The following is a 23,732-nucleotide window of genomic DNA, read 5'->3' on the forward strand; positions in this document are numbered from 1 at the left end:
ACACAGGTAGATATCCTATAACACAGGTAGATATGCTATTACACAGTTAGATATCTTATTACACAGGTAGATGTCTTATTACACAGGTAGATGTCTTATTACACAGGTAGATATCCTATTACACAGGTAGATGTTTTATTACGTATTTTACCTGTATTGTTTTAACACCATATACTCAGATTCATAATACCTTCTCCAGACCTGCGTCACGACGGTGAATTATGCATGAGGCGACACTTCCAACAACAACATTATGCAGACATAATATGTAAATCTAGTCCATAGATGTATTACATACTTCTTAAGATTGACTGCCAACCACATTATTTGTCGCCCGTATACAGTGAACATTTCAAAGCATATTGGTCTTGTATAAGTGAATGCCGGATTGAATGAAAACCCTTTCAAAGCATATTGCTCTTGTATAAGTGAACGAGTGCATACAAAGGCTCGCATGATGCAAGTTTTCCTAATAAATTACATTTAACATAAGGATACACACTCGACTAATACTGTCTATATATTTCAGGGTTAGGTAACTTTAAGGTCGCAGATATCACGAGTGAGTGAGTGAGTGAGTGGGTGGGTGGTTGGGTGAGTGAGTGAGTGAGTGAGTGAGTGAGTGAGTGAGTGAGTGCGTGGGTGGGTGGGTGGGTGGGTGGGTGAGTGAGTGAGTGAGTGAGTGGGTGGGTGGGTGAGTGAGTGAGTGAGTGAGTGAGTGAGTGAGTGAGTGAGTGAGTGAGGTTTTACGCCGCTTTTAGCAACATTCCAGCAACATCAAGGTGGGGGACACCAGAAATGGGCTTCAAACATTGTACCCATATGGGGAATCGAACCTGGGCCTTCTGCGTGTCGAGCGCTTTAACCACTAGACTACCCCACCGACCTCGTTCCATAGCATGGTTATATGGTGAGTGTGTGCGGTTTTACGCCGCTTTTAACAATATATTCCAGCCACATCACCACGGGAGAGGACACGTTGTACCATATTTGGATTCGAACCCGGGCCTCAAGCGTGTCTTGCGAACACGTAACCACCAGCATACCCCCACCACTCCACAATATAATGTTAGGCAACGGAAAAATCGACCGCCTCCGTGGTCTAGTCATAGAGCGTCCGCCCGGAGAGCGGAAGGTCCGGGGTTCGATCCCCGGCCGCGTCATATCAAAATACGTTAAAAGATGGTACTTGTTATTACCCTGTCTGGCGTTCGGCATTAAGGGGCTAAAACAAGGAAAGGACTGGTCGGCTCGGAGTCAGTATACTGTGTCTGAGTGGGGTATTCATGTTAAACTTCGGCATGGTATCTCAGTGAGCTAGCACTATAAATCGGCATCAGTCCGTACTAGCACACACACACACACGCACACGCACGCACACGCACACGCACAGACACACACACACACACACACACGTACATGCACGTCGCTATATAAGTGCAATAATCTTGGACGCGACGTTAAACCCCATTTCACCTCACCTCACCAACGGGAAAAATATATTGTTTTTAAATAGAAATAGAGAGGCGTGAGGGTCAGGTTTTAAAGTAAAGCATCGACCATCGATACATGTTTAAGCCGTATGTTTAACGTGAGGTCTATGAATAAACAGATGTTTTTTTCTATTTCGGTACGCATCATAAGAAGACATACGGACCGTCCTTACTTTGTGCTAATTTCAAGCGACCATGTGATAACAGGTGGCCTTCTGCTGATGTCGCGTTGACAGGTGTTGTAGATAGTAATGTCACGTGACAAGACTCGGCACACTTGCTACGTGTCGTAACAGTTTAGCTCTCCTGGTTGTTATAGTATACAATGTGTATATCGCGTTATACTGAGCATTGTTGCCGCTATAATGAGGCCTGTTGGTTTTAACGCCGCATTCAGACTGTTCGGTAACATCACCGCGTAATTATTTTGATTCAGATGGTAACGTCTTTCACTTTGAGACCGCTTCCGTGGTATAGTTGTAGAGCGTCCGCCCGGAGAGCGGAAGGTCCGGGGTTCGATCACTGGTCGCGTCATAACCAGCCGTGTGGTTAACGCGTCGGCTCGTCAAGACGAAAACCCAGGTTTGATGGTACAGACGCCGGGAATAGAGGAGGATGCGAGAGGGTGCAACCGACGCCGGGTATAGAGAGTGAGGGGGTGCAACCGACACCGGGTATAGAGGGTGAGGGAGGGTGAGGGGGGGTGCAACCGACGCCGGGTATAGAGGGTGAGGGGGGTGCAACCGACGCCGGGTATAGAGGGTGAGGGAGGGGGTGCAACCGACGCCAGGTATAGAGTGTGAGGGGGGTGCAACCGACGCCGGATATAGAGGGTGAGAGAGGGGGTGCAACCGACAGCGGGTATAGAGGGTGAGGGAGGTGCAACTGACCCCGGATATAGAGGGTGAGGGAGGTGCAACCGACGCCGGGTATAGAGGGTGAGGGAGGGGGTGCAACCGACGCCAGGTATAGAGTGTGAGGGGGGTGCAACCGACGCCGGATATAGAGAGTGAGGGGGGTGCAACCGACACCGGGTATAGAGGGTGAGGGAGGGGGTGCAACCGACAGCGGGTATAGAGGGTGAGGGAGGTGCAACTGACCCCGGATATAGAGGGTGAGGGAGGTGCAACCGACGCCGGGTATAGAGGGTGAGGGAGGGTGAGGGAGGTGCAACCGACGACGGGTGCAAAGGACGGTGAGACACGATGTTACAGATGCCGGATATAGAGGACGAGAGAGGATGCTTTGGGTTGTACGCTAAATAAGGTTCTAGATAAGATGGAATGTGTTATCAGCCGTATAAACCACACAAGGCCACATGTTGTCTGCCAGATGGCACATCGACATAAAGTAGGCTATCAGTTATCACTACGTTTCCACGTAATGCTTATACAGTATTGCCCGGCGGTGGCGATATTGTCAGTTTGAACCGCAACATTCACACATTCGCTCTAAACTCACCCACACGCACGAACAATGACAAACGAACGTTGAATTTGCCATTGCAGACATTGTTGACGTAATGCATACATCGTTGTTGGTGTAAAGGCAGACATTGTTGGCGCAATGTAGATATCTGTATTTATGTAATGAATACAATATTGGTGACTTAATGCATGCATCATCGTAGACGTAATGCAGATATCATTGTTGACGTAATGCACACAACTATGTTGACGTAATGGATACAGCATTGTTGATGCAACGCATACATCATTATTGACGTGATGCGGACATATATGTAGAGGTAATGCATATATCATTGTTGACGTGATGCAGCATTGTTGACGCAGTGCAGACGCCATTGTTGACGTAATTAAGACGCCATTGTTGACGTAATGTATACGTCATTGTTGACGTAATACAGACATCAATGCCGACGTTATGTATACGTCGTTGTCGATGTAATTAAAACATAATTGATGTAATGCAGACAGCATTGTTGACGTAATTAAGACGCCATTGTTGACGTAATTCAAACATTATTGATGTAAAGCAGACAGCATTGTTGACGTAATTTAGACGCCATTGTTGACGTAATACAAACGTTCATGACTTTCCAGACTCGGGAACCAGAAAGTCCAACACTCTTGTCATGAAATCAATTTCACTCATGTACTAGCTCCATGTAACCTACCCGTATGTTGACATGCCACTTGAACACGCACGCACGCACGCACACATCCGTGCGCTCCAATAACACTCACCTAGCAACTGTTACATCAGACAGCAAGTAAGCAAGTATGAGGTGTACGGTCAACGCCTTCAGATAGCGTAAATGAGAGCATGTCGTGAGTCCTGGGGGAAGGTGTTTTTCTTTGAATGCACGGTTCTCAATGTAAGGAAACCTGATACTGCATCTCATATGCAGACTACAGCGCAACTTATTACCATAATTGCTAGAGATACAATCCTAGCCTCTGCTATTTAGAAATCCGACATTTGTTCAAGTACAGTTAACTACGGATATAACGAACTCGAAAGGAGCGCCAATTCTACTTCGTTATAACCGTAGTTCGTAATAAGTATGTATACAGTATACATACAGCAAATTGTCGGGACAAAAAAGACAGTTCGTTATATCCGTCAGTTTGTTATAAGCGTGCTCGTTATAAACGTAGTGTACTGTATTGTAAAAGTACACTGCATTTCATAGCTAGTGATTATGTTCAAATCTTTCAAACAGGTATATTCAATTGCATGTGGATCTTTGCACAGTGTGCACACTGAAAGAGTGGGGTTCGGTTCACGGTGACTACTTAAACCCACAGGCAGATATAGACTAGAGATATAAGCTCTCCGCGTTGACTGACATACGATGTATTCTAAACACTTCACTTCTCTTTCAGGTCGTGTTATGTACATAGTGCGTACAGTAGATAGGTTCCCTCAATCTCGCCACAGTGCGGTAGATCTGAGAGGTCTCCCTTGGTATATTCGACCCGTGAAGATCCGGGTGGAATAGGTCTTCAGCAACCCGGGCTTGCCGTAAAAGGCGACTATGCTTGTAATAAGAGCCGACTAACGGGATCGTGTGGTCAGGCTCGCTGAATTGGTTGATGCATGTCATCGATCCCAATTGCGAGGATCGATGCTCGTGATATCAATCACTGATTGTCTGATCCAGACGCGATTATTTACTGGGATATTGCTGAGTGCGGCGTTAAAACAATAAACAAACCTTGGTATATTCAGCGCTATGTAAGTGAGTGAACGCTCTTTGAAGGGGGTCGCTTCGTGGTACTTGTTGTTACCCTGCTTGCGCTCGGCATTAAGATGACTAAACAAGGACTGGTCGGCTCGGAGTCAGTTTACTATGTCTGAGTGGGGTATCCATGTAAAACTGCGGCATGGTATCCCAGTGGGCCAGCGCTATAAATCGGCATCAGCCTGTACATGGCGTGGCTGTATCAGTGCAATTATTAAACCCCGTTTTACTATCTTGTAAAGAGCAACTATGACAAGAGTGGAGTACGGGGACCCATCAGCAACGATCCACGACGTCGGGAAATGATAACGCGGTCACCCATTGTATCCATCCGATCAAGCATGGGACACACGGGACACTGACCCTTGTGACACAAAGGCGTCTTCGCGGAAAGGGGACTGGTGACCATAAGTGGAACGTTCACACAGTGTATTGGCAAACGTCGTCACAGAATGGAACACACAGTCTTAAACGCACAGGCACCTGCTCAGGACCCCTTGTATTCCAGTGAGTGAGAGAGTGAGTGAGTTGGGTTTAACGCCGCTTTTAACAGTATTCCAGTTATATCACGTCGTGTCAGCTTAATGTGGGAGGAAAGCCCGAAGTGATGCAGGTCTCAGACGTTTACAACTTCGGTGAAACCCACGAGCACGGGTATTGTGCTGACAAACCTCGAAACATAATCGGGGCGAACCGGGATTCGAACCAACAATCATAGGTTTCTGGTGTACCCAAGGGACGCAACTCTGCACAGCAGACGCAGCCTTAGACAACTGGGTTACCCGTGCCCCCGTCACGCAGATGAACTACGCCAGGTAAATATGCTAAAACACGGTATCATAAAGTGTCATTGTCAATTGTGATTCTTACCGTCGTGTACTGATGATCCAAGGCCAGTATTACAGCCGAATATATGTGAGGTCCCAGGTTATCTTCTCAGGCATTGATCTACGACGGTGCGCGTTTTACTATCCCTACAACCAGTAGTAAACTAGCGTGTGGCGTGCACTCAGCTGACGGTCATGTGGTCTCCACGTGGTGCACTGAGCTAATATTTCCGGGTAGGCCGACCTTCTCGCTGAATGGATCACCTCGGTCCAAGGTCTACCAGCTCGGTGACGTATCTGTACCGCTACAGTGTCACTGCGTCCCGTAAAGTACACACCCGGCCATAAACAGGTTACACACCCGGGACAGACAGCTTACACACCCGGGACAGACAGCTTACACACCCGGGACAGACAGCTTACACACCCGTTCATCAATTCTGATTTCACATATATATATTTCACAATTTCACATATTATATTTCTCGCATATCTGACATCAATTCACATAGTTTCACATATTATTGTTCTCGCATATCTGACATCAGTTCAGACAGTTTCACATACTGCAGTTCTCGCACATCTGACATCAAATCAGAAAGTTTCACATATTTTAGTTCTCGCATATCTGACATCAATTCTGATAGTTTCACATATTATAGCTGTCGCATATCTGACATCAATTCTGATAGTTTCACATATTTTAGTTCTCGCATATCTGATATCAATTCTGATAGTTTCACATATTATAGCTGTCGCATATCTGACATCAATTCTGATAGTTTCACATATTATAGTTCTCGCATATCTGACATCAATTCTGATAAATTCACATATTTTAGTTCTCGCATATCTGACATCAATTCTGATAGTTTCACATATTATAACTGTCGCATATCTGACATCAATTCTGATAGTTTCACATATTATAGTTCTCGCATATCTGACATCAATTCTGGTAGTTTCACATATTATAGTTCTGGCATATCTGACATCAATTCAGATTGTTTCACATATTATAGTTCTCGCATATCTGACATCAATTCTGATAGTTTCACACATTATAGCTGTCGGATATCTGACATCAATTCTGATAGTTTCACATATTATAGTTCTGGCATATCTGACATAAATTCAGATCGTTTCACATATTATAGTTCTCGCACATCTGACATCAATTCTGATAGTTTCACTCATTATTGTTCTCGCATATCTGACATCAAATCAGATAGTTTCACTAGTTCTAGTTCTCGCATATCTGACATCAATTCTGATAGTTTCACATATTTAAGTTCTCGCATATCTGACATCGATTCTGATAGTTTCACATATTATAGCTCTCGCATATCTGACATGAATTCTGATAGTTTCACATATTATAGCTCTCGCATATCTGACATGAATTCTGGTAGTTTCACATATTAAAGTTCTCGCATATCTGACATGAATTCTGGTAGTTTCACAAATTACAGTTCTCTCAAATCTGACATCAATTCAGATAGTTTCACATATTATATTTCTCACATATCTGACATCAATTCAGATAGTTTCACATATTATAGTTCTCGTATATCTGACATCAGTTCAGAAAGTTTCACAAATTACAGTTCTCACATTCCTGACATCAATTCAGAAAGTTTCACACATTATAGTTTTCGCATATCTGACATCAGTTCAGAAAGTTTCGCATATTATAGTTCTCGTATATCTGACATCAGTTCAGAACGTTTCACCAATTACAGTTCTCGCATATCTGACATCAATTCAGAAAGTTTCACACATTATAGTTTTTTGCATATCTGACATCAATTCAGAAAGTTTCACACATTATAGTTTTCGCATATCTGACATCAGTTCAGAAAGTTTCGCATATTATAGTTTTCGCATAACTGACATGAATGTAGATAGTTTCACATATTATAGTTCTCGCATAACTAACATGAATGTAGATAGTTTCACATATTATAGTTCTCGCATAACTGACATGAATGTAGATAGTTTCACATATTATAGTTCTCGCATAACTAACATGAATGTAGATAGTTTCACATATTATAGTTCTCGCATAACTGACATGAATGTAGATAGTTTCACATATTATAGTTCTCGCATAACTGTCATGAATGTAGATAGTTTCACATATTATAGTTCTCGCATAACTGACTTAAATGTAGATAGTTTCACATACTTAAGTTTCACATAACCGATATATTTCAAGGGAGACAGTTTCATATGGAGAACGGACCTCATCTGTTCCGATATGATTGACAGGAAGAGATACTAACGGCAACTGGGGATGATAGCCAAGGACCTACGTGCACTTGTTCCCCTGATATAATATGTTTGAACGCCATTTGCCTCCATCAGCAGTTCATTACACTGTTGTGCTAATTATACACCAAGGGGCTATACTGTATAGTAAACAGTGCAATGTAAACCATGCTATACTGTATGGTACACAGTGCAATGTAAACCATGCTATACTGTATAGTACACAGTGCAATGTAAACCATGCTATACTGTATAGTACATAGTGCAATGTAAACCATGCTATACTGTATAGTACACAGTGCAATGTAAACCATGCTTTACTGTATAGCACATAATGCAATGTAAACCATGCTATACTGTATAGTACACAGTGCAATGTAAACCATGCTATACTGTATAGTACACAGTGCAATGTAAACCATGCTATACTGTATAGTACACAGTGCCATGTAAACCATGCTATACTGTATGGTACACAGTGCAATGTAAACCATGCTATACTGTATAGTACACAATGCAATGTAAACCATGCTATACTGTATGGTACACAGTGCAATGTAAACCATGCTATACTGTATAGTAAACAGTGCAATGTAAACCATGCTTTAATGTATAGTACACAGTGCAATGTAAACCATGCTATACTGTATAGTACCCATTTCAAAGTAAACCATGCTATACTGTATAGTACCCATTGCAATGTAAACCATGCTATACTGTATAGTACACAGTGCAATGTAAACCAGGCTATACTGTATAGTACCCATTGCAATGTAAACCAGGCTATACTGTATAGTACATAGTGCAATGTAAACCAGGCTATACTGTATAGTACACGGTGCAATGTAAACCATGCTATACTGTATAGTACACAGTGCAATGTAAACCATGCTATACTGTATAGTACACAGTGCAATGTAAACCATGCTATACTGTATAGTACACAGTGCAATGTAAACCATGCTATACTGTATGGTACACAGTGCAATGTAAACCATGCTATACTGTATAGTACACAGTGCCATGTAAACCATGCTATACTGTATGGTACACAGTGCAATGTAAACCATGCTATACTGTATGGTACACAGTGCAATGTAAACCATGCTATACTGTATGGTACACAGTGCAATGTAAACCATGCTATACTGTATGGTACACAGTGCAATGTAAACCATGCTATACTGTATGGTACACAGTGCAATGTAAACCATGCCATACTGTATGGTACACAATGCAATGTAAACCATGCTATACTGTATGGTACACAGTGCAATGTACACCATGCTATACTGTATGGTACACAGTGCAATGTAAACCATGTTATACTGTATGGTACACAGTGCAATGTAAACCATGCTATACTGTATGGTAGACAGTGCAATGTAAACCATGCTATACTGTATGGTACACAGTGCAATGTAAACCATGCTATACTGTATAGTACACAGTGCTACCACTAACACTGTCAACAACACTGTCAACAACAGCTGCAGAATATGCAAGGTCAAGGCTGAATAGATAAAATTGTAACTTTAGGAGAGGAACGTGTTACGAAATGGCAAAATTAAAAAAAATTCACTGACGAGAGCACGTGTGCTTGCCTAATGCTGCACTGAAGGTATGCCCTGACGGCAGTGGTGATACACTGAAGGTATGCCCTGACGGCAGTGGTGCTACACTGAAGGTATGCCCTGACGGCAGTGGTGCTACACTGAAGGTATGCCCTGACGGCAGTGGTGCTACACTGTAGGTATGCCCTGACGGCAGTGGTGCTACACTGAAGGTATGCCCTGACGGCAGTGGTGCTACACTGTAGGTATGCCCTGACGGCAGTGGTGCTACACTGTAGGTATGCCCTGACGGCAGTGGTACTACACTGAAGGTATGCCCTGACAGCAGTGGTGCTACACTGAAGGTATGCCGTGACGGCAGTAGTGCTACACTGAAGGTATGCCCTGACGGCAGTGGTACTACACTGAGGGTATGCCCTGACGGCAGTGGTGCTACACTGAAGGTATGCCCTGACGGCAGTGGTACTACACTGAAGGTATGCCCTGACAGCAGTGGTGGTACACTGAAGGTATGCCCTCACGGCAGTTGTGGTACACTGAAGGTATGCCCTGACGGCAGTGGTGCTACACTGAAGGTATGCCCTGGCGGCAGTGGTGCTGCACTGAAGGTACGCCCTGGCGGCAGTGGTGCTACACTGAAGGTATGCCCTGGCGGCAGTGGTGCTACACTTAAGGTATGCCCTGACGGCAGTGGTGCTGCACTGAAGGTATGCCCTGACGGCAGTGGTGCTACACTGAAGGTACGCCCTGACGGCAGTGGTGCTACACTGAAGGTATGCCCTGACGGCAGTGGTGCTGCACTGAAGGTATGCCCTGACGGCAGTGGTGATACACTGAAGGTATGCCCTGACGGCAGTGGTGCTACACTGAAGGTATGCCCTGACATCAGTAGTGCTACACTGAAGGTATGCCCTGACGGCAGTGGTGCTACACTGAAGGTATGACCTGACGGCAGTGGTGCTACACTGAAGGTATGCCCTGACAGCAGTGGTGCTACACTGAAGGTATGCCCTGACGGCAGTGGTGCTACACTGAAGGTATGCCCTGACGGCAGTGGTGCTACACAGAAGGTTATGCCCTGACGGCAGTTGTGCTACACTGAAAGTATGCCCTGACGGCAGTGGTGCTACACTGAAGGTATGCCCTGACGGCAGTGGTGCTACACTGAAGGTATGCCCTGACGGCAGTGGTGCTACACTGAAGGTATGCCCTGACGGCAGTGGTGCTACACTGAAGGTATGCCCTGACGGCAGTGGTGCTACACTGAAGGTATGCCGTGACAGCAGAGGTGCTGCACTGAAGGTATGCCCTGACAGCAGTGGTGCTAACTGAAGGTATGCCCTGACGGCAGTGGTGCTACACTGAAGGTATGCCCTGACAGCAGTGGTGCTTTCTGTAGGTCTGCCCTGACAGCAGTGGTGCTACACTGAAGGTATGCCCTGACAGCAGTGATCATACACTGAAGGAATGCCTTGACGGCAGTGATCCTACACTGAATGTATGCCATGACGGCAGTGGATCTATATTGTCGGTATGCCCTGACGGCTGTGATCCTACACTGAAGGTATGCCCTGACAGCAGTGGTGCAACACTGAAGGTATGCCCTGACGGCAGTGGATCTATATTGTCGGTATGCCCTGACGACAGTGATCCTACACTGAAGGTATGCCCTGACGGCAGTGATCCTACACTGAAGGTATGCCCTGACGGCTGTGATCCTACACTGAAGGTATGCCCTGACGGCAGTGGTGCTACACTGAAGGTATGCCCTGACGGCAGTGGTGCTACACAGAAGGTTATGCCCTGACGGCAGTTGTGCTACACTGAAAGTATGCCCTGACGGCAGTGGTGCTACACTGAAGGTATGCCCTGACGGCAGTGGTGCTACACTGAAGGTATGCCCTGACGGCAGTGGTGCTACACTGAAGGTATGCCCTGACGGCAGTGGTGCTACACTGAAGGTATGCCGTGACAGCAGAGGTGCTGCACTGAAGGTATGCCCTGACAGCAGTGGTGCTAACTGAAGGTATGCCCTGACGGCAGTGGTGCTACACTGAAGGTATGCCCTGACAGCAGTGGTGCTTTCTGTAGGTCTGCCCTGACAGCAGTGGTGCTACACTGAAGGTATGCCCTGACAGCAGTGATCATACACTGAAGGAATGCCTTGACGGCAGTGATCCTACACTGAATGTATGCCATGACGGCAGTGGATCTATATTGTCGGTATGCCCTGACGGCTGTGATCCTACACTGAAGGTATGCCCTGACAGCAGTGGTGCAACACTGAAGGTATGCCCTGACGGCAGTGGATCTATATTGTCGGTATGCCCTGACGACAGTGATCCTACACTGAAGGTATGCCCTGACGGCAGTGATCCTACACTGAAGGTATGCCATGACGGCTGTGATCCTACACTGAAGGTATGCCCTGACGGCTGTGAGCCTACACTGAAGGTATGCCCTGACGGCAGTGATCCTACAATGAAGGTATGCTCTGACGGCAGTGATCCTACACTGAAGGTATGCCCTGACGTCAGAGGTGCAACACTGAAGGTATGCCCTGACGGCAGTGGATCTATATTGTCGGTATGCCCTGACGGCAGTGATCCTACACTGAAGGTATACCCTGACGTCAGAGGTGCAACACTGAAGGTATGCCCTGACGGGTATGCTCAGTGGAACTGCAAAATAGCATGTTCTTATTGTAAAGACATTATGGCACTCACCTATTTTCCCGCGATGTAAGGCCTGGTCTAGCAGACACCCACAGTACAATCAGTGACATCTAGGCTGACTTGGAGCCTTGACATACAAGTGTACACTACCCGTCAGCTGGCTATCACCTGGACCATCCCACGTGGCTTCGGATACTGCGCTACGTAAGCTTGGCGGCGAGGGGAGGGGGACATGTACAAGCGTTACGGGGGTAGCAAGAGGGGAGGGTGGTGACTCTCATCCCGACGGCTACATCTGGTCACGGACAGGATGTACCATGGTTAGATAGGCTGGTATTACATCGGGACACGCAGAAAAGCATGGCCATGGTCAGTAGAGTGGCATTATATCGGATCCACATTGATAAACACGTTTAACTTTCATTGGGGACTGGTCATTTATTATAGGAGGCGGGGGGAGGGGGGGGAGGAGGGGGGCAGGATTGTAAGAGAGTAAGTGGGAGGTCATAAAAAAATAAAACGGGGGCATCACTCAAAAGTTATCACAACTATAGGGGATTTTGTTCTGTTCTGTTCTATCTTTTCAAAAGATAGTAATTTGAACATTATTTACGGACTGATCATTTGTTAGAGGGAAGTGGGGAGGGGCACGGTTAAAATGTATTGGGGTGACATAAAATGGGGATGGGGTCATCAGGTCTTCAGCAACCCATACTTGCTGTAAAAGGCGACGATGCTTGTCGTAAGAGGCGACTAACGGGATCTAATGGTCAGGCTCGCTGACTTGGTTGATGCATGTCATCGTATCCCAATTGCGCGGATCAATGCTCATGATGTAAATCATTGGATCGTCTGGTCCACACTCGACTATTTACAGACCGCCGTCATAAAGCTGGATATTGCTGAGTGCGGCGTTAAACAACAAACAAACAAACCCTTTCGTTGCTGTTGTTCGTTAGTTTAGAAAATTCCGGACTGGCAACATTTTATCTGGTCTAGTGCCTTTGCAATGTTGCATGTCTGGTTGTCTAACTGCAACTTGGAGGAATGTTATACACTGGATATACTCAGACATTTGAGTCATCAGATCAAACACGGGTGGGGTTCTGGTACACGTCGATAGTACAAGGCTCGGGATACTGATACGGGTGGATGTGAGGATGTGGTGAAAGGGAAGATGGGAGAAGGGTGGGATGTAGAGACCTTGATGAACCTGTGTCGGGTGTCAGGTTACCATATGACGAGTTAACACTGACGACTAGTAGAGTACACGTGGAAAGAACAAATCACAGGGTACTAATACGGGTGGTTGGTTGGTTGTTTAACGCCGCACTCAGCAATATTACAGCTATATGACGGCGGTCTGTAAATAATCGAGTCTGGACCAGACAATCCAGTGATTAATATCATGAGCATCGATCCACGCAATTGGGATCGATAACATGCATCAACCAAGTCAGCGAGACTGACCACCCGATCCCGTTAGTCGCCTTTTACGACAAGCATAGTCACCTTTTACGGCAAGCATGGGTTGCTGAAGACCTATTCTACCCCGGAATCTTCACGGGTCTAATACGGGTAGATGGGAACACGTAGTGAAGGGGTGGATTGAGGAGGGGTGGACATACAGGACACGTTTGCGGGGTGGAGAGACGTTTGTTGCGTTGGCGTTGTTGGGTGTAAGGATACCCGAATACCCAGTGACTCAGACAAAGGTCGACGGGTACTTTTGTTAACCTTATTCAGGGTATTTTGGCAGTGGCAAGGAAATCCTTCAATTTCCTGCAACAGCCGTTATGCTCGTTATTCGTGTATGAATCAGTAGTCAATGTTTTTCATGAGATCAGCTGTTGTAATTATATGTCACGTGATGTAATGTTCCGGAAATACGGCCCCGCAGATTCAATGTATACGTAGGGGTCGTCTCAAAAACTTCATGGTCCCTTTTCCCGAGTCAGTGTACCGGCAACTCGGCGTCAAGGGATATTTTCCAAATCTTTTCATGTATTTAATCAAGGTGCTCACGTGTTCTGATGCACTTCGCAAAGTAAGACCCGTTTCTCACAATATAGATTTTGATTACAAATCTGATTGTCTTGACTCTGCGCCGCCATTTCGTTTGAAGCAAATGCATGTGAAATGAGAGTTGGAATCTGTGTGATCAGTAGGACGGATATATAAGGGATATAACTCGTTATAACAACTGGTGGCGCTACGATCGGACCCAGGATATCATACCTAGTTCGGCAAGGGTGGTAACTGGACTGTTTTAGTCAGTTAACTCCCCTGCCTCTAGATGATGCTTTTCTCCTTCTGATGTAACTGGTGCTCCTGAAACGACCCACAGTGTCATGTCAATTTTGTGTTACGTCCCAGGCAGAAATATTCAAGCTTTATCATGCCGTCTCGTATATAATCGAGTCTGGGTCAGGCAAATCAAGGGTCGACATAATGAGCATCGATCCACTACACGCTGCTGGGGGGGGGGGGGGGGGGGGGGGGGTATGATGACACCTATTCACGTATTTGTTTGTTTGTTTGTTTGTTGTCTAATGCCGCACTCAACAATATTCCAGCTATATGAATAATACTCGAGTCTAGATCAGACAATCCAGTGATTGACATCATGAACATCTATCCACGCAAGTTGGATCGATGACATGCATCAACCAAGTCAGCGAGCCTGACCACCCAATCCCGTTAGTCGCCTCTTACGACAAGCATGGGTTGCTGAAGACCTATTCTGACCAGGATCTTCACGGGTAGAATTCCTTTTATACCGCGACGTACTGTATTTTTTCACTATAAGGTATCCCGATTTAGTCTTATTCGTTCCGGTATTTCTTGCATTTAGATGGTTTATAAGTTGGATAAAAACGAACTCATTGGTATTGACTGGCAGAATAAGCTCGGGGCACCGGGATATTGGGTGGGGTCTTGGACCTTCGGACCTCCCCAATATCCATCACACTGCCTTGGTCTTACATTCCGAGTCAAGACAAGCAGCCGGTGTTAATGCTTTTTACATCATACACTGCCATTAATAAACATGAACTGACGTCAAAACTGTCGAATAACTTCCCAAGGCCTAAACTATCCCATTTCACGATTGCCCCTAGTTTAGACATATGCGACATGTTTGTATCACGAGAGACTGTTTACGACGACACTCCAGCTGTGAGTTACTGGCTGATTATACAAACGATCTATATCGGAGCAAAGTACAGAGACTGTCACCACCATACACCTCACCTTGCACATAAAGCTGTCACTGGAGGATACTCCCGTGTAGGGTGACGACTTCACAGCATAATAACACGACTCTGTACAAGTGGGAATGTTCGGTTTAACATAGTCTGTCATACAGACCCCGAATCAAATATATCCAATACAGCCCATGCAAGTCTATAAATGTTTGGCAAGTCTAGATTACTGCAGTTTCAGGAAGAACGTCTCCTGGCTCCTTCTTATCATATTTTAGCTATAATTTAACAGTTATTTTTCTTCTGTAAAATATGTTCATTTCAGAGACTAGATGTTAGTCTAGGTTTAACACTGGTGCCAGTCATAGTTCTGTGGTATGAAAGTGTATCAGTTTGTGGGAGAAAAGCCTGACGTGATACAGGTCTCGGGCGTTCGCCATTTTAATGGCACCACATGCACAAACCAAAAATGATATTCTGGGATTCGAACCTACGATATATCTCGGCAACAAAAGAAGCACAAATAAACGGCACGTTTCGGAGTTCCTACTTAAGCGACTCGTGTTGAGAAATGAGATATTACTTTTGGAACAACTGCTTTTGAGTCGTAGAACAGGGTGTTTTGCAAAACACGTGAATTTGGATTTAACCGAAATCTTATATAAAAATGTTTCTTTACCAAATGTGAATAATTCTCATTAGACTAACATATAGTCTATGAAATTAACATATCGTACAGAAAAAAACAGTTGTTCAGTTATCAAAATAAAATTCAAATAAAAAGGGAGCCCAGTGATTGCAGTAATCTAATTATAGACTTGCATGGGCTGTAGTTGATATAAATGTATCAGGGTCTGTAAGACAGACTAAATTCTCATGGTTGTGTGTGTTTAACATGTTAAGAAATAGATGGAGGCTAAGCGAGCCGGAGTGAGTGAGTGAGTGACGTTTTACGCCGTATTTAGCAATATTACAACCATTTGACCTCGAGGACAACAGAAATGGGATCCATACATTACTGAGAATTGAACCCGGAACTTCGGCATGAACAACTGTGCTACTCTGGGTTTCTTCAGGTTAAGGAATTTCGAAATTCGAATGTGCATTGCAAAACTTGGACCCTTTCTTTCGAAATATGCGAGTTCGCCCTTGACAAAATAGACTAAAAAATCGGCACTGTCGATGCGTGATAAGTTGCCTAATTAAACCGTCCTGTTCTGTATCAGATTGGTGCTTCGTCACAATAAACATGGTGTGGGCCAATGGGAGCAGTCGTATTGTAGGGAACAGCTGCAGAAATCACCTGATCAGCTGATCATGACTAAGAGTGACATATTTGAAATAAACGACGGCAAACTAGCCTGGAGAAGCTATCAATACTTGTATATCAGTTGAATTTCCTCATGGCTGGTATTCTTGGTTATCGGGTCAGCTACAACATAATAAACCTAAATAAACAGCTGGACTTGCATTGACCTGGTGGGTATCGATCAGGTCAGTTCTCTTGACAATGATATTTTGAAAACATTATTTTCGATAAATTATTAACTACTGAAATAGGGCTTGGGCGGGTAACTCGGGTTCCCGGGTCGGGTGGGTACTGAGTAGGACCCGGGTACCCACAGGACTACCCGGACTCTGGTTAGTCACGTGATATATTGTTAAATGACAAAAATATCTAGAACTCTATGGTAACACTACAAGTCCTTTCTGACTATGCACCCATTACTTCTGATTTTTCATATGGCCGAATAAAGCTATAAATTATTTTAACTTCAGTTTATGAATGACCAGATTGTTTATAACATGCATCTGAATACGTTTTGCCAGGGCTATGCTAAAAATGTTCCCAATTGGACATTTTGAGACATCTCCTGAGACCTACAGTGGGTACCCGGGTAGGGTCGGGTAATAGGGGGGTGGGTACCCGGGTAGTAAATTTGGACTCGTGCCAGCCCTATACTGAAATGTATCCGACTTTGTCACTCACTGTGTGGTCAAAAGAATATCGCCGTCAACATGTCAAGATATAGATGTATACAAATCACAAATAAATGGTTATAAGGATGACAAATTCTCCCGTTTGTTAGGGGAGTGATTTGTTAGACCGAAACAGCTTCTATAGGCAAAAGCGTGTGAGTATGGATTTACGTTTTGTTCAACACTATTCCAGACATACTACGACAGGGAACTCCATGTAGGGGCTTTACATATCTACACTTGTTAGGAATCGAACCCGGGTTTACGCGAAACAGGCGAATGCTTTCACACACCACCGCCCCTAGCTCGCAGTAACTGACAAGAATCGTGCACCGGAGCATCTAACGGCTTATCGCGATTACGTGTGTGGCGACAACCCATGCTTGTTAGAGGAGACCAACGGGGTCCATCTTCCCGAGGAAAGTGAGTTAACTGACTATAAAAGTCCAGTTTCCACATCTTCCCGAGGCAAGTGAGTTAACTGACTATAAAAGTCTAGTTTCAACCCTTGCCGAACTAGGCTGGTATTATGGAGTTATATTTTGGCTGGTTTAACGAGTCTATGCATACATAGTCCAATCAAAATTGCGCACCATAATCGAAATCCGGTTCGAAAACTCGTGCCGATTTCGCTCGATTGCAGGATTTACAAAACATGTGCTCCACCAATTCGTTGTCAGCAGATATTTTCCAAATCTGTTCATGTTTTTAATCAAGGTGCTCACGTGATTTGATGCATTTCTTGATGTAAGACCCGTTTTATCACAATATAGATCTTGATTTTCGATCAGATCGTCCTGACTCGGCGCCACCATTTTGTGTGAAGCAAACGCAAGTGATGCGAGAGGTGGAATCTGATTGGTCCATAGGAGAGGCTTAGAAGGGACATAACTGGTAATAGCCACTAGTGGCGCTACGATCAAGCCCAGTAATTCCAGCCTAGTTCGGCAAGGGTGGAAACTGGACTTTTAAAGTCAGTTAACTCTCTTGCCTCGGGAAGATGACGGGGTCGGGTGGTCAGACTCGCTGACTTGGTTTGATGAGTGTCATCGTATCCCAAGTACATGGATCGATGCTCGTGATATCAATCACTGGATTGTCTAGTCCAGACTCGATTATTTACAGACCGCCGTCATATATCTGGAATATTGCTAAATGCGAGGTTAAACAATAAACAAACAAACCCTTTCGTTGCTATTGTTCGTTAGTCTAGACAAAAAATTACATTGACCATGACGACACGGAACGGCAATATATTTGGGTTACTAGGTCTCTTTACGCCCCTGTCCCCCTGAGAGGGTATGTAAGACCACGTCTTTCAAAGTATGTTTATTTCTGCTCGTTTTTAGACGTAGTATATATGTTCGTTTATTCTGGCTACATTTGTCATTAATCGCCAACAGCTGAAGGGATGATGTAAATCCGACTGGGGTCCATGCAGGGTAGCAAAAGTACTGTAAGTCCCCATGGACCCTAGCATGGTGATCTACCTTCAGCTGCTGGCGATCTATAGCCCTTTTTTATATTGTACCGTTATATATATCTTTTATAGTTGTATGCTAGTTTTAAATATTAATCTGTGATATTCTAGTGATTTTACTGTCCATCGTTGACAGCTTTTTATATTGTATACATTTATGTATTATTAATGTACTTCTCGTCACGATATGGCTGAAATACTGCCGTTGTGACGTTAAATGTTAACTCACTCACTCACTCACTTTACGCCCCCAAACGCAGGTACGACAGTATCCCATTAGTCTAGATCGATAGTCATGATGTCATTCCGCTAACTGACTACATAGCTGAGTGCGGCATCAAACAACAAACGAACAATCTGAAAATGTATACACAGTGGCCGTAATCTGCCCTATATAAGATCCTGAGTAGAATAGGTCTTCAGCAACCCATGCTTGCTGTAAAAGGTGACTATGCTTGTCGTAAGAGGCGACTAACGGGATCGGGTGGTCGGGCCCGCTGACGTGGTTGATGCATGTCATCGATCCCAACTGCGCGGATCGACGCTCATAATATCAGTCACTGGATTGTCTGGTCCACATTCGATTATTTACAGACCGCCGTCATATAACTGGAATATTGCTGAGTGCGGCGTTAAACAACTAACCAACCCACCAACCAACCTTTGTAATATAAGAGTACTCTTGTGTATCTCTGACTCATTGCTCTCATTACAAAGGCTCGTATTACTGGCAATTGCGAACCGGGTTATAACGAGGCAGTATGGTCTATGGCCTCCATTTCACTGCGCGTTAACCGCGTATAACAACTGCATAACATGAAAAGGGAACGTAAGCCTTGCTAAGAAAACAGCCAGTCATGCGTGGTTGGCCGACAATGAATGTTGGAGGACGGCATCCAGCATCCACGATCACGAGCCATGCGATCCCAGGACATGGCTCAGCACACAGTTTCACTGGCGACGATTTTCTGTTCTATTCAACAATTACACGGGTGTGGTCGCAGAAAAACAAAGTGTCGGAATATTTTCCCAGAATGGGCAATCACTTTCCATGATATAGTAAACTACGGTTATAACGAACACGCTTATAACGAACTGACGGATATAACGAACTTACATTTTTTCCCCCCGACAATTTGCTGTAGTTATGCTGTATTTAAGCTTTTAACGAACTACGGTTATAACGAACTAAAATTAGTAGTCCCTTTGAGTTCGTTATAAGCGTAGTTTACTGTATAAAATTTAAATTAAAATACTTTAAAAATACCGTTGTTCACCTCCGATCAACCAAGACGTTGCGTAATTGCCAGCGCAACGTTTTGTTTACTTGTTTGTTTGTTTTTTATTAACGTCTGACTCGGCTATATGGCGGCGATCTATAAATAATCGAGTCTGTACCAGACAACCCAGTGATTAACTGACATTATATTCATATTTTTTGCCAAGTGGCCAATAGGACTGTGACAGTTTTACAAAAGAATGTACAGGGTGCCTGTATGCAATTCTATACAGTTGGAAACAATTTACATTTATCTTTTGACACTTATTTTAGAAAAATAGCGAGTCGTAAAATTATGTTTTTATTTATATTTTTGTTTTTATACTTATATCATTACCTTTTGGTCTTCTTAGCAGTTAAATATTAAAGATACCACATCCGAAGGACTTGTAGATCGAACGCAGTGAGTGATATCATGAGCATCGATCTACGCAATTGGGATCGATGACATGCATCAACCAAGTCAGCGAGCCTGACCACCCGATCACTTTAGTCGCCTCTTACGACAAGCATAGTAGCCTTTTACGGCAGGCATGGGTTGCTGAAGACCTATTCTACCCCTATCATCACAGGGAGACAAGCATGGGGTGCTGAAGACCTATTCTACCCCGCATCTTCACAGGGAGACAAGCATGGGGTGCTGAAGACCTATTCTACCCCGCATCTTCACAGGGAGACAAGCATGGGTTTCTGAAGACCTATTCCGATCATCAGAGGGAGACAAGAATGGGTTGCTGAAGACCTATTCTACCCCGGATCATCACAGGGAGACAAGCATGGGGTGCTGAAGACCTATTCTACCCCGATCATCACAGGGAGACAAGCATGGGTTTCTGAAGACCTATTCTACCCCGGATCTTCACAGGGAGACAAGCATGTGTTGCTGAAGACATATTCTACCCCGCATCTTCACAGGGAGAAAAGCATGGGTTGCTGAAGATCTTTTCTACCCCGATCATCACAGGGAGACAAGCATGGGTTGCTGAAGACCTATTCTAACTGGATCATCACAGGGAGACAAGCATGGGTTGCTGAAGACCTATTCTACCCCGGATCTTCACAGGGTGACAAGCATGGGTTTCTGAAGATCTTTTCTACCCCGGATCTTCACAGGGAGACAAGCATGGGTTGCTGAAGACCTATTCTACCCCGGATCTTCACAGGGAGACAAGCATGGATTGCTAAAGACCTATTTCTCCGGATCTTCACAGGGGAGACAAGCATGGGGTGCTGAAGACCTATTCTACCCCGGATCTTCACAGGGAGACAAGCATGGGTTGCTGAAGACCTATTCTACCCCGCATTTTCACAGGGAGACAAGCATGGGGTGCTGAAGACCTATTCTCCCCCGGATCTTCACAGGGAGACAAGCATGGGTTGCTGAAGACCTATTATACCCCGGATCTTCACAGGGAGACAAGCATGGGCTGCTGAAGGCCTATTCTACCCCGCATCTTCACAGGGAGACAAGCATGGGCTGCTGAAGACCTATTCTAACCGGATCTTCACAGGGAGACAAGCATGGATTGCTGAAGACCTATTCTACCCCTATCATCACAGGGAGACAAGCATGGGGAGCTGAAGACCTATTCTACCCCGGATCTTCACAGGGAGGCAAGCATGGGTTGCTGAAGACCTATTCTACCCCGGATCTTCACAGGGAGACAAGCATGGGTTTCTGAAGACCTATTCTACCCCGGATCATCACAGGGAGACAAGCATGGGTTGCTGAAGACCTATTCTACCCCGCATCTTCACAGGGAGACAAGCATGGGTTGCTGAAGACCTATTCTACCCTGATCATCACAGGGAGACAAGCATGGGCTGCTGAAGACCTATTTTACCCCAGATCTTCACAGGGAGACAAGCATGGGGTGCTGAAGACCTATTATACCCCGATCATCAGAGGGAGACAAGCATGGGTTGCTGAAGACCTATTCTACCCCGGATCTTCACAAGGGAGACATGCATGGGGTGCTGAAGACCTATTCTACCCCGCATCTTCACAGGGAGAAAAGCATCGGTTGCTGAAGATCTTTTCTACCCCGATCATCACAGGGAGACAAGCATGGGTTGCTGAAGACCTATTCTACCCCCGGATCATCACAGGGAGACAAGCATGGGTTGCTGAAGACCTATTCTACCCCGGATCTTCACAGGGAGACAAGCATGGGGTGCTGAAGACCTATCCTACCCCGGATCTTCACAGGGAGACAAGCATGGGTTTCTGAAGACCTATTCTATCCCGATCATCAGAGGGAGACAATCATGGGTTTCTGAAGACCTATTCTACCCCGGATCATCACAGGGAGACAAGCATGGGTTGCTGAAGACCTATTCTACCCCGGATTTTCACAGGGAGACAAGCATGGGTTGCTGAAGACCTATTCTAACCGGATCTTCACAGGGAGACAAGCATGGGTTGCTGAAGACCTATTCTACCCCGATCTTCACGGTTTGTCATCGCAACGCAAAACGCGACGGAAGCAACCCGATTGGGGTCCCTGTAGTCAGGTTATCACATGAGCCATAATGGCTACTTAATTCATACGTAATATTTACTTAATTGTGTAAGCGCAATATATGACACATTGATGTAAATTCTGATTGAACAATGCATTCCTCAACCAGTGTGACAAGAAAGGACATGTATTTCCTGTTCGTTGACACTATAAGGGGGGATTGTCCTCAACGCCCATGCGCAGATCAATGGGGCACTTGATACACTTCGGGGTATGAGATCAGAGATTAGGTCATCAAGCAGCTTAACCGAATTTCCGATCGAACAAAGCTTTGGACTCGGACTATAAACCGTTACATTGTGATATCCAGATACAATAAGCGAGTGGATGAATGTAACAATACTGGTATATATAAGCTAGCTACGCAATAAATCGCGAAGAACAATGAAGAACGAAGAGTGGTTTATTTCACGATAAAACATTGTGCTTTCATGACATCATTTCTAGAGATTCGAGGGGCGGTCGGGTAGCCTAGTGGTTAAAGCGTTCGCTCGTCACGCTGAAGACCCGGGTTCGATTCCCGACATGGGTACAATGTGTGAAGCCCATTTCTGGTGTCCCCCCGCCGTGATATTGCTGGAATATTGCTAAAAGCGGCGTAAAACCATACTCTCTCACCCACTCTAGAGATTCGAAAATACGCTCGCAACTTAATGACGTCGTATATTGGACGACGTTATTTTTGGGAGGGGTGTGTCTCGTGAGTCGTTACCCATAGATGTAGCTGGGCAACGCATATAAACGCGATTGATGAACGATCGCATCTACAAGTTAAAGAGATACCACAGTCGGTACTCGGAGAAAAGGGTACAGGTAAACGAGTGAGTGAGTGAGTATGGTTTTACGCCGTTTTTAGCAATATTCCAGCAATATCACGGCGGGGGACACCAGAAATGGGCTTCACACATTGTACCCATGTCGGGAATCGAACCCGGGTCTTCGGCGGAGCGAGCGAACGCTTTAACCACTAGGCTACCCGACCGCCCCTACAGGTAAACGACGTGAGGATTGTGAGAATGTGGGGAAATACCCACCTGTGCATAAAATGGACTTGTCCGACATTGCCGAGATCGGATTCTTTTGAGGGAGTCGTCGTTATTAAAATACCGGTAAATAGTGTTAAAGCTTGTACATTATATCATCATCCTTAAAGAGGCCGTACATTATGTAGATGACTCATATAAGAAATAAAGTTAACAGATTTGATTATGGTATGTATT

General features: G+C 45.0%; 2 protein-coding genes across 2 annotated transcripts in view; one reads left to right on the forward strand and one right to left on the reverse strand.

The window, feature by feature from the left end:
• The window catches only part of LOC139477063 (monocarboxylate transporter 14-like), a 26,952-nt gene extending 21,222 nt beyond the window's left edge, over positions 1-5,730 (reverse strand). Inside the window, exon 1 of the mRNA XM_071259622.1 lies at positions 5,572-5,730. The gene's annotated coding sequence lies outside the window, so the exon portion shown is untranslated. The remainder of the gene's footprint in view (positions 1-5,571) is intronic.
• The window catches only part of LOC139477095 (fibrillin-3-like), a gene marked incomplete at its 3' end in the record, with an annotated part of 12,582 nt that extends 557 nt beyond the window's left edge, over positions 1-12,025 (forward strand). Inside the window, exons 2-5 of the mRNA XM_071259644.1 lie at positions 9,652-10,311; positions 10,511-10,642; positions 10,773-11,135; positions 11,465-12,025. Of these exons, the coding sequence (XP_071115745.1) occupies positions 9,652-10,311; positions 10,511-10,642; positions 10,773-11,135; positions 11,465-12,025 (1,716 nt within the window). The remainder of the gene's footprint in view (positions 1-9,651; positions 10,312-10,510; positions 10,643-10,772; positions 11,136-11,464) is intronic.
• Between the last annotated feature and the right edge of the window lie 11,707 nt (positions 12,026-23,732).

The sequence above is a fragment of the Haliotis cracherodii genome, unplaced genomic scaffold (genome assembly GCF_022045235.1).
Source record: "Haliotis cracherodii isolate W230 unplaced genomic scaffold, xgHalCrac1.p SCAF_31, whole genome shotgun sequence".
Taxonomy (NCBI): Eukaryota; Metazoa; Mollusca; class Gastropoda; order Lepetellida; family Haliotidae; genus Haliotis; species Haliotis cracherodii.